This window comes from Anopheles maculipalpis, chromosome 2RL (assembly GCF_943734695.1).
Source record: "Anopheles maculipalpis chromosome 2RL, idAnoMacuDA_375_x, whole genome shotgun sequence".
NCBI classification, from domain to species: Eukaryota; Metazoa; Arthropoda; class Insecta; order Diptera; family Culicidae; genus Anopheles; species Anopheles maculipalpis.
In genome coordinates, this window is record NC_064871.1 from 70,073,171 (window position 1) to 70,086,037 (window position 12,867).

Genomic DNA, 12,867 nt, shown 5'->3' on the forward strand with positions numbered 1-12,867 from the left:
AGGGCTAATTTGATCCATTTTACCATTTTGCCCGGTATGCAATTTATTGCGAATAAAGTTTACATAATCAATGTAAATTAAATCGCATAATGTCATTATTGTCTACCATAGAAAATAAAAATATTAAACATGACATGTTTATACGATGTAATTGTAATTGGATTCACTGGAACACCAACTTCGTCTATTCGGAGATTATTAAATCATCAATCTAACATTGCTCGGAATTACGCAAGTACTGTTGGTTGGAACGATGTACAATTTCAAAGGAATAGGTGATAATCGTTGAGTGGCACATCCTAAGCGTTTTTTTTTTTTTAAATTTCATAATGCCGGCCAGGCCGTATTCCTTAAAATGTAATATTTTTTATAGCTTAACAATTCAACAAACTTATATCCTATTTTGAGGGTAGACATTTCCTTCTCCCTTAATTCAAGTGCACCTTAGACCCGGATGAGCTCGGTTGTGGACGATTTTGCTGCCAGGTATCGTTCTGATGTTAGCGCCTCTTTAGCTGGCGGCCCTAGTATCTCCAACATTTCGCAAACAGTAAGGACGCCAGGCACAACACTACCGCCGACAGCCACAACCGAATAGCCTTGTAAGGTTACTGCAGCATCGAATTCAGACATTCCGCCATCGGCAAGGTCGCCAGTTACGACTTTAGATCTCCTAAACCAATGTTTATCGCTTCGAACGTTGCGAACGTGCAGCAAACATAAAGGGGAAGGACGGTTCCCAGCTCTTTGGGGGAGTCAAACAGAATCCGCGCATGTTCGTAGTACTTCTGTCCCAGGACATCGCGCATTGGCACCACCGGGGATCTTCCTGATACCCGACCGGCTGCTAAGAGTCCGGTCGCATCGAATTCCACTAAAAGTCGTGGTATCCGTTGCTACAGCTACAAACCTTGGAGTCGGTAGATAGAAAGAAGTCTCGACATCATGCGAGTAAACGCACGATCTACCAAGAGCATGTGAAACCAAGGACACAGAGACACCTGTGACGAAACATCCAAAGATTCTCAAGAGTTGAAAAGAAACTTCTGCTGCTGGTGAGAATTAGGGAATGTTTAAAATGGCAACAGATGTAGTCTATATTTAATGTTTTAATTTTGAGCAATGTAGGCAACACACGAGAGTAAATTCTTGAATATCCGTAGCTTGAAATTCCTTCTTCGGATGTTCGTTTATGGTAAAGAAAGTGGAAAGCGCTCTTCCTGCGATGGCATTTACGAAAATGCTTTAAGTGGATTTAACCTTCTAAGAATTCCTTTTATATCCGTCTATAATTTTAGCAATTTATCAAAAAGATTGTGCCGAATATGCGGTGTCATCGTGTCTCAAATTTCGTGGCTCAAGATATTTACAGCGATCAAAATCTAAAAATGTATCCTCGAGAGGTTTCGACCTGTTATTTATAGCTGCCTTGACTGGACTTTTACTTGGGGACGGGATTCGATATCCGGTCTTGCCGAGTGAAGTCCGACGATACTGCTGTGCACCGGATCGCACCAAGTTTCGTACTAAATAATCAAATTTTGCAATCGAAACATAATGTAATGTAAGAATCCTAATTCATCCTCACTCAATTTCACATTTTACTGATGCCACGCCGTTGCAAACGTTTCGTTAGAATCAATCGTTGTTGTGAAATTGTTGACAAATCGAACGATCGGTTGGTACCAGTCACCATACGAATATCGACAGAACCTAAGTGAATAACTTCTCGTCATAGTTCCACTAGCTTTTTGGTATCCATGCGGCCACAAAGGAGCCAGATGCATCGTTCGACTGCTGTTATATTCCATGCTTTTGCTGCAAAGAGTAACAGAATGCCGACTGCTACCACAAAAACGATACACATCGATGCTAAATTCCCAAAAATCGTACCGTTGTGGCATCGTTAGCCTTCATGCGAGTAGAAATTCCCAAAAATTGGCCAAAATCGTTATACTGGTTGTAGAATGGTTCGTTTAAATTTGAGTACGTCCTGCTTGTGATCGTTCAAATGAAATGTTGCCATTCTTTGGAATAGTTGGCAAAACCCGAGAGTAATGCCAATATTAAGCCAAGCTCTGCTTGTACCTTTAAACAAGCTGTTGTTGATACGATCCTTACTACGCTTACTGTCATGTTAAGCACGGCGAAGAATTTTAATTCTCCAACTAACGAAACAGCTTCAAAGGTACGCAATGTCTGTCCGCTTCAAAAATTGCTATCATTCTTGAATAACACCAGCGAATAAAAACCTCTGCAAAGGGAACGTAAATTGGGCGTTCATTGTGCGTAGCTATGGTATCTCCACTCGCGTCCTGCGTCATTCCCACCCAAATACCGTTCCTTTTGCCCGTTCTCTTCGACAGGCCGCCAGCCTAACCGTCACCTGCCGTCAAACGCAATCCTGCGGCCATCTGATAAGCATTCGCCCATTCGTTCACCGTAACACGTCGTCCGAAGATCTGAACACCGTACTGCTGTATGCGTCCTCGCTAAAGATGTCAGCCAAATTGTTCCGGATGCCCGTCAGCGCCCACTATCTATGCTTTCTTGTGCTCGTCTGCTTCATCGGTGTGCTGACGTTCGGAATGTGCCTCAACATATCGCTCGGCCGATGGTAGGGGTAGCAGGGTAGATGGGAAATGACGATATTCCACGCCACGTGACGGGTGGTGTGCGAAACGGCGTGACCGGAAATCTCGTCCGGGTGCAATGGATTTCACCGGAAGGATGTGGAACTTTCGTGGAATTGGATGAACTGACACGGACAGGCGAATCGTCGGTGTCGGCTGTTCAGCAGTAAGTGACGGACCGTTTCATACACGTGGACTTTCGGACGAGCGATCATTTTTGCGTCGGTTGGGAGAAAGAGTTTAGCAAGTTTAGCACCGCACCGTTCGAACCAAGCGGGAACCGGCCAAAGGCTGGTTCCTTATTTATCGATCACGAACCGTAACGTACAGTTTGCACAGATTTTTGTATATCCTTCCCGCACACTGGCTAACTAGGTGAGCCTGATTGCCTTTCGCGTCCGGAACCATTTTGTCGAGCAAATGCTTCGATTGAAAGTGACAGATGTTTGATGTCGAATTGCTAGGCTAAAGGCGAAAGTCCGCAATGGAAATAACACACATTTACGAGATCTTTTTAAACCGCACATAAATTTCTAATCGACAAAATGTAGCTCTTTCTCATTTATCCACGTTAGGATAGAGCATTCAAATGGTAGTTAGTTTCATTCGATTATCGAGAACATATTATTTGTTTGTTCGTGATTTAGTGCATGTGCTTACAATGTTACGTTATAAAATATTTTTTTAGTCAGCATTGTTTAAATATGATGTGATAGCTATATTCTTTCACTTGTTTAGTTAAATGTGAAATTATTAAGATAATTGTGAATACTGTTAAAAGGGCGCATGATTGAACAATAAAAGCTATTAAAGTCAATGCATCTCACTGAATTTGTTATCAAAATCTTTCTTCATGGCTTAATGTCCTGCTAGGTTATGTCGACAGCAAGGTTTTTAATGGCTAACCTTCCATGAGCCTTCACCAAATATATCCTGATTACCAGCTAGGGTATTTTAACTCCCGAAGGTAACGTCTCGGCGCCACGCTATGACTATTTGGTTAGGGTAGTCTGGCGTCTTAGGTTCACAATCACCGTTGGTAACTGAAAGAGCTAATGAGACACGTCCAGTACTCAACGGTAATCTACTGCCTGCCATCGAATGGCTAGACTAGACTTCCTGATACCTCGTAGTTGAGAAGTCAGTGCGCACTACGGAGGAACGGTCCGGATGCGATATGGACCACGGAGCTGTCGTGTGAGACCGGCGCCGCTTTTTTCATTACCACCGAACCAAACCTCCTTTTCAAAATGGCTTTCTAGAGTAATGTTGAATGTAGTCGGATATTCAATCCTACGGACGACAGTCGCCAATACTGCCCAAAGTAGAATACCATACCAAAAATATATATATTCAATCCATGAATATGAAGTATCAATCTTCAATCCTTGAATGTAAAACTCATAAAAGTACCATTTCTGTCGAAGGTGATGATGACTCCCAGCTTAGATATTTAAACTCTAATCATGTCTGAAGAAAAGAAATTGGGAGGCATTGAAAATTGGTGTCATTACAAGGTGAAGTTTAGGATAAAACAAATCTTGCTATATCATCTTGTAACATTAGTCACCGCTTACTAATTATTGGAAGCAGTTTACCAGTTGTCGGGACACAACTGCCCCATGGATATGTGCAATACCGCTTATACTAGCATGGTTATCTGAGAAAGATATGGTCTAGCCGGGACAAAAAAACACTTATATGCCTGAGTGAGGCCACGTACAAACACTAAAGAATTACTGTAACAATGGCTTACCAGACTTAGAAACAAAATTTGATCCCTAGGCCACAGTTACAAAATAACATATAAAACCACACGTTGACAATAGGACAACGCATGTACAAACTAGCTCACATTAACCAATTTTGGCATAACCGAAACAAATACTGTTTGAAATGGTGCAGGTTACATGCATGCATGCCTAATTTCTGCTGGCATCCCATTAAACATTTGGATCCTTTAAAAGTATAGAGAGCCGATGGAGTGGGAGCATGGATTTGGCCGTCCGACCATTTTAAGCCCCTGGAACATTAAACAGAAGCTGCGGTTCACAAGCAACGAAAAGGACGTCACATCCCGTATTATTTTCTCCAGGATCGGCATTAATCAATGTGATTTGTAGTACAAGGAGGCTCCAAATAGTTGACACATGCATTTAAAAGTACCACAAAGATGGTGAATTGGTGTTGTTATCAACTCAAAGCGAGCGCCGGAAAAAGGAGCATTTGGGGATTCTGGGAGATCTCAAGTAACCTACCCCTAGTGTACCCCAGCTCGAGGAAAATATAGCTAAATGATTGCATGCTCAATGACAGGGATGTATTGATGAAAAAGGCAACTTTTTGACACAAAAAAGAACAACAAATTACTTCTAGACACGTACGGCTTTAATGCCGATGATAAACATCCTCAAGATAACAAGGCAGATTGGATTTTTTAAAAGATTTAAAAAAATAACGAAGAAATTAAAGATTTATTAAAGAAAACAATGCAATTTGTTTGGTTTTATTGTTAAGGTTAGGTCATTCAGACCGATGCTGTAGTCGCAATACCAAAGGACCGCGCCATCCGTACCTATGGATGTCATAATCCCGAAATATTATTTCCCTCCAATATACTGACTGCATGCCTTTTAACAATTTATATATAAAGATCACACATAATACGATATAAAACATTGTTTTTAAGATAGTAAATGACATTTTTTTATTCAACTTTTAATTTTATCAACTATTTTATTGTGGAAAATTCTTTACCCCTTTTGCACATTCGCACATAAGAAGTAAACGGATAAATACATAATGGCGAACAGTTTTGCACAACGCTCTGTAAACTGAAAGCCTCTTTAAATAAATGAAAAAGCTAACCGTTCTGTAAAACATCAATAAGATCTAATTTATTAGTTTCACTCCAACCAAAACCAAAAAGCGTAAATGATTTTTTTTATGTTGGTTTACCAAACAGCGAAAGCATTGCGAGACTCCTTTTTCAGTTACTCTTCTTTGAAGTTTATTTCATACCTAACAATAAGATAACCGTAAGCGTGTTCGTTTCATTGTCTTCTGTGTACTGTACGACACCGTCGTACAATATCGAATTAAGGAAATAGATCGACTTTATGCTTTGCCGATGTACTTGCCGATTGCGCTCCTAAATTTCCCCACAGAACAGAAGTCGCTAGTCGCGCGTTGGGAGCCTTGTTCGTCCAATTGCTATCGACGATGCTTTCAAGCGCAACTCAAGGATGGTTTCGCTCGTTTGACCCTGCACTGCAAGCGGTATCCCTTAATATCACATTCTAACGTCGACCGTAACTGTTTGCCCGTACCGTCCACCCATATTGAAAGCCCATAGAACGCGGTTTAATTTATTCAACTACATTTCGCGCCATCCGTCGCACAAAACGGTTTCGTTGTTGCATTTTGATATCTGTTCACATACACATACATACACACAGACACACACGTACGCACACACAGTTTGGTGATTCAGTTCGGCAATCCATGTTCAGCGTGTGCCTCCAGCCTCCAGAAGCCCCGAGCGGAAGTCATTCGTCGTCCCGGAAGTGTGTCTATGAATCGAGCACCACCCAACGTTCGTTAACCTGCTCGATTTGCTTCGTCAGTATGGGATTACGGACACGTATTTTGACCTCGAGCTTACCACCGACCGTACGCCTTCCATCCATTAGCTGCAAGCACGGAAAACGATGAGAATGCAGCACGAAAATCGAAAACCGATTGGAAAGGAAGGGACCAACCACGCTGGATGGTGTACTATCGCTACTCACCGGAAATGAATCGTGAATTTCGATCTGCGTCTCCAGCGGCTGCAACTTGACCGTCACCGTACCAATCAGCACGTCCGAGCGAAGGAAACCACTGAAACAGGAGAAAAGTCCAGTTGATGGACCGTGACAGCAGCAGCTAGTAGCCAGCAGGGCGAATCACCGTCATTACAAGCAAAATGAACACGCACACAGAATGCACATCGATACATACAGACGCACGGTACATGTGCCCGCGTGGCATGCAGGACATGCACAAAACACGTGCGTGTTTTATTGTTTTTTGTTTTGTCAAGCATTGTAGCACACCCAAACAAAAAGCGTGCCGTAGCACAATGCGTACCCGTGCGTACAATAAAATGAAAAGGAAAGAAAAAATATGCCATAAAATGAAAGCCACTAGACAATGGCGCACTGCATGTTCTAATGGGATGAGCTACACAGGACAAGCAACGTTTCTACGGGTGCATTCAATGCGAGCAGGAAGCTGGATTGGGAGTGGCTGGACAATTATGTTTACAGTATTGCGCTACTACCGCATTGTACAACGATGATTCGAAAGAAAAAAAGACTCTTTAACTTTCTAGATTTATAAATGGAAAAGGATGATCCAGGCAGAGGATTTGCTTGCTTCTTACAGAGTACAGAGTTTTCATATTTTAAGTTTCTAGTACTGATTTTTGATTTCGTTTTTGGTTTGCTAGAACTAAAGCTGTGAATATGAATTGTTTGAATATACAAATTAATTAGGGTATAAATATGAACAAATATTAACATAATTTAACTTAAAGAACATGGCAAAATAAATAAAATAAATTAAAGTTGATGTATTTTAAACATAATGTTTGGCATGATTTGCATTGGATAATTGACAATACGGCGACGTGCCGACGTACTTAATAATAAAAAAAAATCAATTGGACAGCGATGTATCGTATTGTTTAAAGGAGCATGGTCCATACAGTTCTAAAAATAAAATCTTTGAACAATTTTTTTTATCTTATCGAAAAAATACTATTTCATTTTTATATTAAATTTTACCTTAAGTAAAATTATTTATACACCCTGGTAAATTTGTTTGTTCAAACAAATAATATTTACAGCTTTACAGAGTTCCTCATAAACTTTCTTCATAAACTTTCTTCACTCAATGAAATTCACTCAATGTTCTAGCATGCCAAAACGAAATTTATATTCAAGTGGTGGGAAGGTGGGAAAGCGTCGAAACACATCGGGACAAGAACAAAAATATTGAGAACGCGCCAAAAACCATACGAAAGTGCCAAGAATTGCTGGATTACCCTGTAATTCGTTTCATTTTAAGTGACTTACAATATTCCTCATTCATTGTTCAGGATAAAGCATCAAAAGCCTACCACAAATATAATACAATAAGAGTGCAACTTACCCCTTCGAGAACACTTCACATTTCAGAGCGTGCCTCTTAAAGATCCGTTGGAAGTTCCGCTGGCTACGTTGAATTTCGAACGTTTGCTGGTAATTGTACTCCGGACTGTGAGTGTCTTTTACGAGATTCGTCCTGCCCTTCAGTGGATCCTCCTGTGAAGCATTTTGCAAATCGAAAGCATTAATAAAATGACTTAACCGCCAAAAAAACATTAACTTAAAAAAATGATCACCTGCGGATAGGGAAACTCGAACTTCACATAAGTATCCACATCCTTCGGATTGGGAACATTGTAATTGATTCCTCGCACCACACATATTTCAATCTCATTATCCGACAGATCCGTGTTGCATTTGACCACATTAAACTGCAACTTTTCGTAGTGGAACTTGGGCAGCGGTAAGCCTTGCCGATGCCCCAATCGCACCAAATCGAGATCCTTCTGTACGTTGAGGGCGAGGTTTTCGAACTTGTTCATTCCCGCAATGTCTCCCATCGCCCGATGATGGTCGCGTGTGTTTCGGCAGATAATTAACTGCTTCGACAGTTGCTCCTCCAACCGTACGCGTGTCTCACCATCAACGCCCTCATCTGCCGCGGGCTGAGCGACTTCCCCTCCCGCCTGATCACAGTCCTCCGAGTTAACGATGGTAAAGGAAGCTTCGAGAGCATTCCGTTTCGAGGGAGCAATAGGCACCGTTGTTAAATCAACCCTCCCGCCAGCACGGGCTACCTCTATCAACTTTTCCAATCCCTTAAACACTCGCAAACATTCCTTCGCTTCTTCGAGATCACCGGCCTTTTTCGCTTCTATAGCCGCCTGTTTATACTCACGGTGACGTTCCAGCAGAAGGTTTAACTGTTTGTCGAACTGAGTGATTGGTTTCGGTGAGCTCTTGCTTGTCCCCGGGACTGGATCTACGGTCGGAACAAGCGGCGATGTAGTTTGAGGTTTCGGCGGTATTGAAGGTGCAGGCTTTTTAGCCACAGCCGGTACCGATGGCTTTGGAGGACCATCGACTGGGATAGGCCCATAACCGGGGGGTGTCGGTAACTCATCAATGGGAATCGGTTTCCCAGCTTTATGCATCTTTATTGCATCTTGGTACTGCTTCACAATTCGTCCTATGCGTCGAGCCTTCGAACTGTTGCCCTCGTCTTTGGCCGCCTGTTCGACGGATTTATATTTTTCCAATCGCTGTTCGAGTGCTTCCAGCACAGTGGAAGCTTGAATTAAATTTTCCTCTTCCTCCTCTTCCTCTTCAGCTGCGGGTTGTTCCGCAGAAGTGGAAGAAACTGGTGCTGAAGGCACTTCCGCTTCTTTCTGTACCTTTTCCTCCTGTTTCGCTTTGCTCGCGGAAGGCACTGCTGGTTGGCTGGATTGCGCGATGTTAAGCTCACTCGGTGGTGGTGGCATTCGACTAAGATCTACCTCCTCCCCGTTCTCTATGGCACGAATTACCACATCGAACTGTTTGAGAACCTTTACGTACGCTATCGCTTGCTCATTATTGCCGGCTTTTTTCGCGCTTAGTGCAGCCTGTTTGTAGAGCTGCTTTCGCTCATTGAGAAGAGCTAGCTTAGGGTTTTCCATTGCAGTTGTATCTTGCAATACAGGTGCAGGCGTCGGGGGTGGTGGTTTTGCCTCCCGTCTTGGTGGGACCGGTGGTGCGGATCGAGACGGTCCTGGTTCATCGGGAGAGGATGGAATTATCACTGCAGGCGGCGGAGGCGGCGGCGCTGGACGAACAGGTGCAGTGCTAGACTTCGCTACATCATCCGTAGGATCCTTCGGTGGAGCTGCCAGTTTGACGCTCACTTCCGGAGGAATTTCGCTCTGATCGACTGGTTTGCCCGCTTCGGCCATTTTTAATTGATCTTTAAGCGTCTTAAGCCCTCGATTAAATCTTCTCGCCTTGCCGGAATCACCCGCTTTCTTTGCACCCTCTTCCGCCTGCATATACATTGCCACACGTGATTTAAGCAATGCAACCAATTCTTCATTTGAAGAACTTTTTCTCGCAGGAGCTGCCGGAGCTTTGGATTGAGTACCATCCTCTTTGAACCCGTCGTCCTCGTCTGCGACAGCACCACCACCCGTGATTGCAGACAGTTCATCCAGCAAGTCTGAGTCATCGTCATCATCATCGGTCCCATCGTCGTCACTTCCGACGTCACGCAAACTAGCTGCTACCATTGCATCCAGCTCCTGTGGTGCCACAATGCCTTTCGGATTTGGTTTTGCTTTAGGCTTTCGAGCACCACCCAAACCCGCCGTAATAGCTGCCAGTTCTGCTTCCAATGCATCATCATCCGCATCACTCGCATCGTCTGCTTCATCTCCGAGTCCAGAGATGTCGTTCGATAGTCCGAATATTCCAAACTGGGGGGCACGCAAAGGCACAAAGAAACGCATTAGATGATGACTAATGCAGCAGCTGTCGGTTGTAACAACTTACCTCCGCCGGATCTCGCTTTCGCTCACGCTTCGGTGGCGCTGGTTTGCCGAAACCAAACATTGCAGTACACAATCAGGGACAAAGCATTCGCCACACACAGTTACTGTACTTTTAGTAACGAAGATTACCTTTTTCACAGCACAGGAATTCGTGTGCCTCTTGTTTTTGTGCTTATTATTGCATGCGAGATCGCGCATTTGTTTTGATTTCGCATGACAGATGCGAACCAGTGTCATCCGTTAAAAAAATGAACCGGTAATTCAAATATTTTTATGAAGACTTTTATAATAAAGTGTTTAATTGCTTACAGACATATAAATAAAACAAAAAATAAATCTTTCATGATACATGCCTTTTTATTGTTTGGATAAGTTTTTCAGCTGCCAATTTTTTTATTAGATTTTCTAATACACTTTTGAACCGGTTAACCGGTATAAATTTGACACATCAGCTGTCATTCGCTTGGTGCATGCTGTATTTGTTTACATTCCACACAACAGCCATTTTCCAAATTGAAAGGACGCTAAAAATCTTCTTCAATAAAAACCCGAAAATACTAGTGAAACATAAACCAAATACGACCGGACAAAGACTAAACCGACAGGACTAGGACGGACTAATCACGAACGAATAAAAAGTTTCAAGGTAAGGACTATAGTTTAAAAAAAAAAAGGAGCCAAAAAAACCCGCTAGAGAAGGACGCCTTAAGGATGGGGGTCGACGACGACCCTGGTGGAGGTAGGATCTTCGGATCCTACTTCAGCATTTTAAACGAAGAAAGAGGGACAAACAACAAAAAGCGGAAAAAAACAAGGCTAAACCTAGGAGAAACACACGACCCAGAAGAAGTATACTTGATAGTCGAATGCACAACCCCAGGAAAAACCTTAGCCACATACAACCCATTCCTCTTCGCCAAAGCGACCGAACTAGCAATCGGAAACAGGCCACTCCAAACCAACCTTTTACGAGACGGCAGAATACTCATAAAAGTAAAAAATAGCAATGAAGCGAAAAGACTAGAGAAATTAAACCTTAGACACGGTGACAACACAACAAATATAAAAATATATGAGCACGAAGCGCTAAACTCTACCAAAGGTATAGTAAGATGTGATGCCTTCAGGTACCTATCGGAACAAGAAATTTTGGAGGGGTTAAAGCAACAAAGAGTAACAGAGGTTGTCGTGATGAAAAGAAAAAACATGCAGGGCGAGTACACAAACACCAGAACGGCAATAATCACATTTAAAAGTACAAGGCTGCCAAGATCGATAGAAGTAGGGTTCTACAACGAAAGAGTGGAACAATATATTCCAATGCCAATGCGTTGCATGAACTGCATGCGTTATGGGCATACAAAAAAAAGATGCAACCGGGAAAAAGTGTGTGCTAAGTGTGGAGACGCATATCATGGAGAGTGCAACAAAAACCTTAAGTGTAATGAATGTGGGGAACCACATTCAACACTAGATAAAGAGTGCCCAGTATTCAAGGACGAATACGAAATTAAAAAAATCCAAACAGTGAACAGAATAACCATGAAAGAGGCAAGACGAATAAGAAGGGAAACTGCACCAACAGTACCAAGAATGTACACAAACAGACAATATTCCAGTATCGTGAAAGGAACCCCAAACAATAACAATGTCAAATCAACAGAAAAAAGAACAAACCCAAGTAACAAATCCAAACAGACAGAAAATAATGAAAGCCCAACAGAAATGTACCCAACCCAAGAAAAAAAAATGATCACAGAAAATAGAAAAACAAATACAGAAAAACCACAAAAACAAGAATACTACAACACAGGAAAAATGCCAACTCCGGAAAAGAATACCTTCAGTGACACAGACGTCACTCTCAGTGAAACAGAAATCTTCATGAGCCCAGTAGACAAAAACGTAAATCTGGAAATATCTCCATAAAAAAAAGTAAAGCAAATCAAAGAAAAAAAAAAAAAAACCAACAAACACATACACACAAAAAAAGAAAAAAAAATTAACACAGGAACCCCATACAAAAAGAAAAACACTAAACACATATAAGCCAACACATAAATACACACAAAACAAATAAAACCATCATAGAAAAATGCATAAAATAAAAATCCTACAAGCAAATATACAAAGTATCAAAAGTAACAAAGAGGAAATAAAACAATTAATAGTAAAAGAGGAAGTTCATATAGCGTGCTTCCAAGAAACATGGCTAAAACCAGAACAAAACTTTAGCATACCAGGGTATAACATAATAAGAAAAGATAGAATAGACGGATACGGGGGAAGCTGCATCCTAATTAAAAAACAATTAAAATACAAAGTCAATGAACTTCAAGATGTAACTGGAAACATACAAACAGTTCACATAAATCTCATAGATGGAAACACTCACATAATAACAACATATATTGCACCACAAATAAGCACAATAGAAATGAAAAACCACATAAATAAAATCATCCACAACACATCAACACACAATAATATAATAATAACAGGAGATTTCAACGCACATCACACTTTCTGGGGAGACGATAAAACAGATAGAAAAGGAGAAATAATAATGGAGGAAATAGA

At 41.7% G+C, this 12,867-nt stretch overlaps 2 protein-coding genes across 3 annotated transcripts in view; one reads left to right on the forward strand and one right to left on the reverse strand.

Annotated features, from left to right (window-relative positions):
- Positions 1–2,621, forward strand: part of LOC126556082 (uncharacterized) — a 41,094-nt gene extending 38,473 nt beyond the window's left edge. The window contains exon 7 of the mRNA XM_050211282.1: positions 2,367–2,621. Within this exon, the coding sequence (XP_050067239.1) occupies positions 2,367–2,621 (255 nt within the window). The remainder of the gene's footprint in view (positions 1–2,366) is intronic.
- Positions 2,622–6,186: 3,565 nt separating this feature from the next.
- LOC126568825 (coiled-coil and C2 domain-containing protein 1-like) lies at positions 6,187–10,412 on the reverse strand. 2 transcript variants are annotated; one of them, XM_050225474.1, is made up of 5 exons: positions 10,289–10,412; positions 8,062–10,212; positions 7,830–7,981; positions 6,425–6,560; positions 6,187–6,325 (listed from the first exon to the last, which is right to left on the reverse strand). In XM_050225474.1, the coding sequence occupies exons 1-5, from the start codon at positions 10,346–10,348 to the stop codon at positions 6,206–6,208; spliced, it is 2,619 nt and encodes an 872-aa protein (XP_050081431.1). In that variant the 5' UTR covers positions 10,349–10,412; the 3' UTR covers positions 6,187–6,205. The 2 variants fall into 2 exon arrangements, with proteins under 2 accessions (XP_050081431.1, XP_050081433.1); XM_050225476.1 differs by having other exon boundaries at positions 6,193–6,325; positions 6,425–6,515; positions 10,289–10,398.
- Between the last annotated feature and the right edge of the window lie 2,455 nt (positions 10,413–12,867).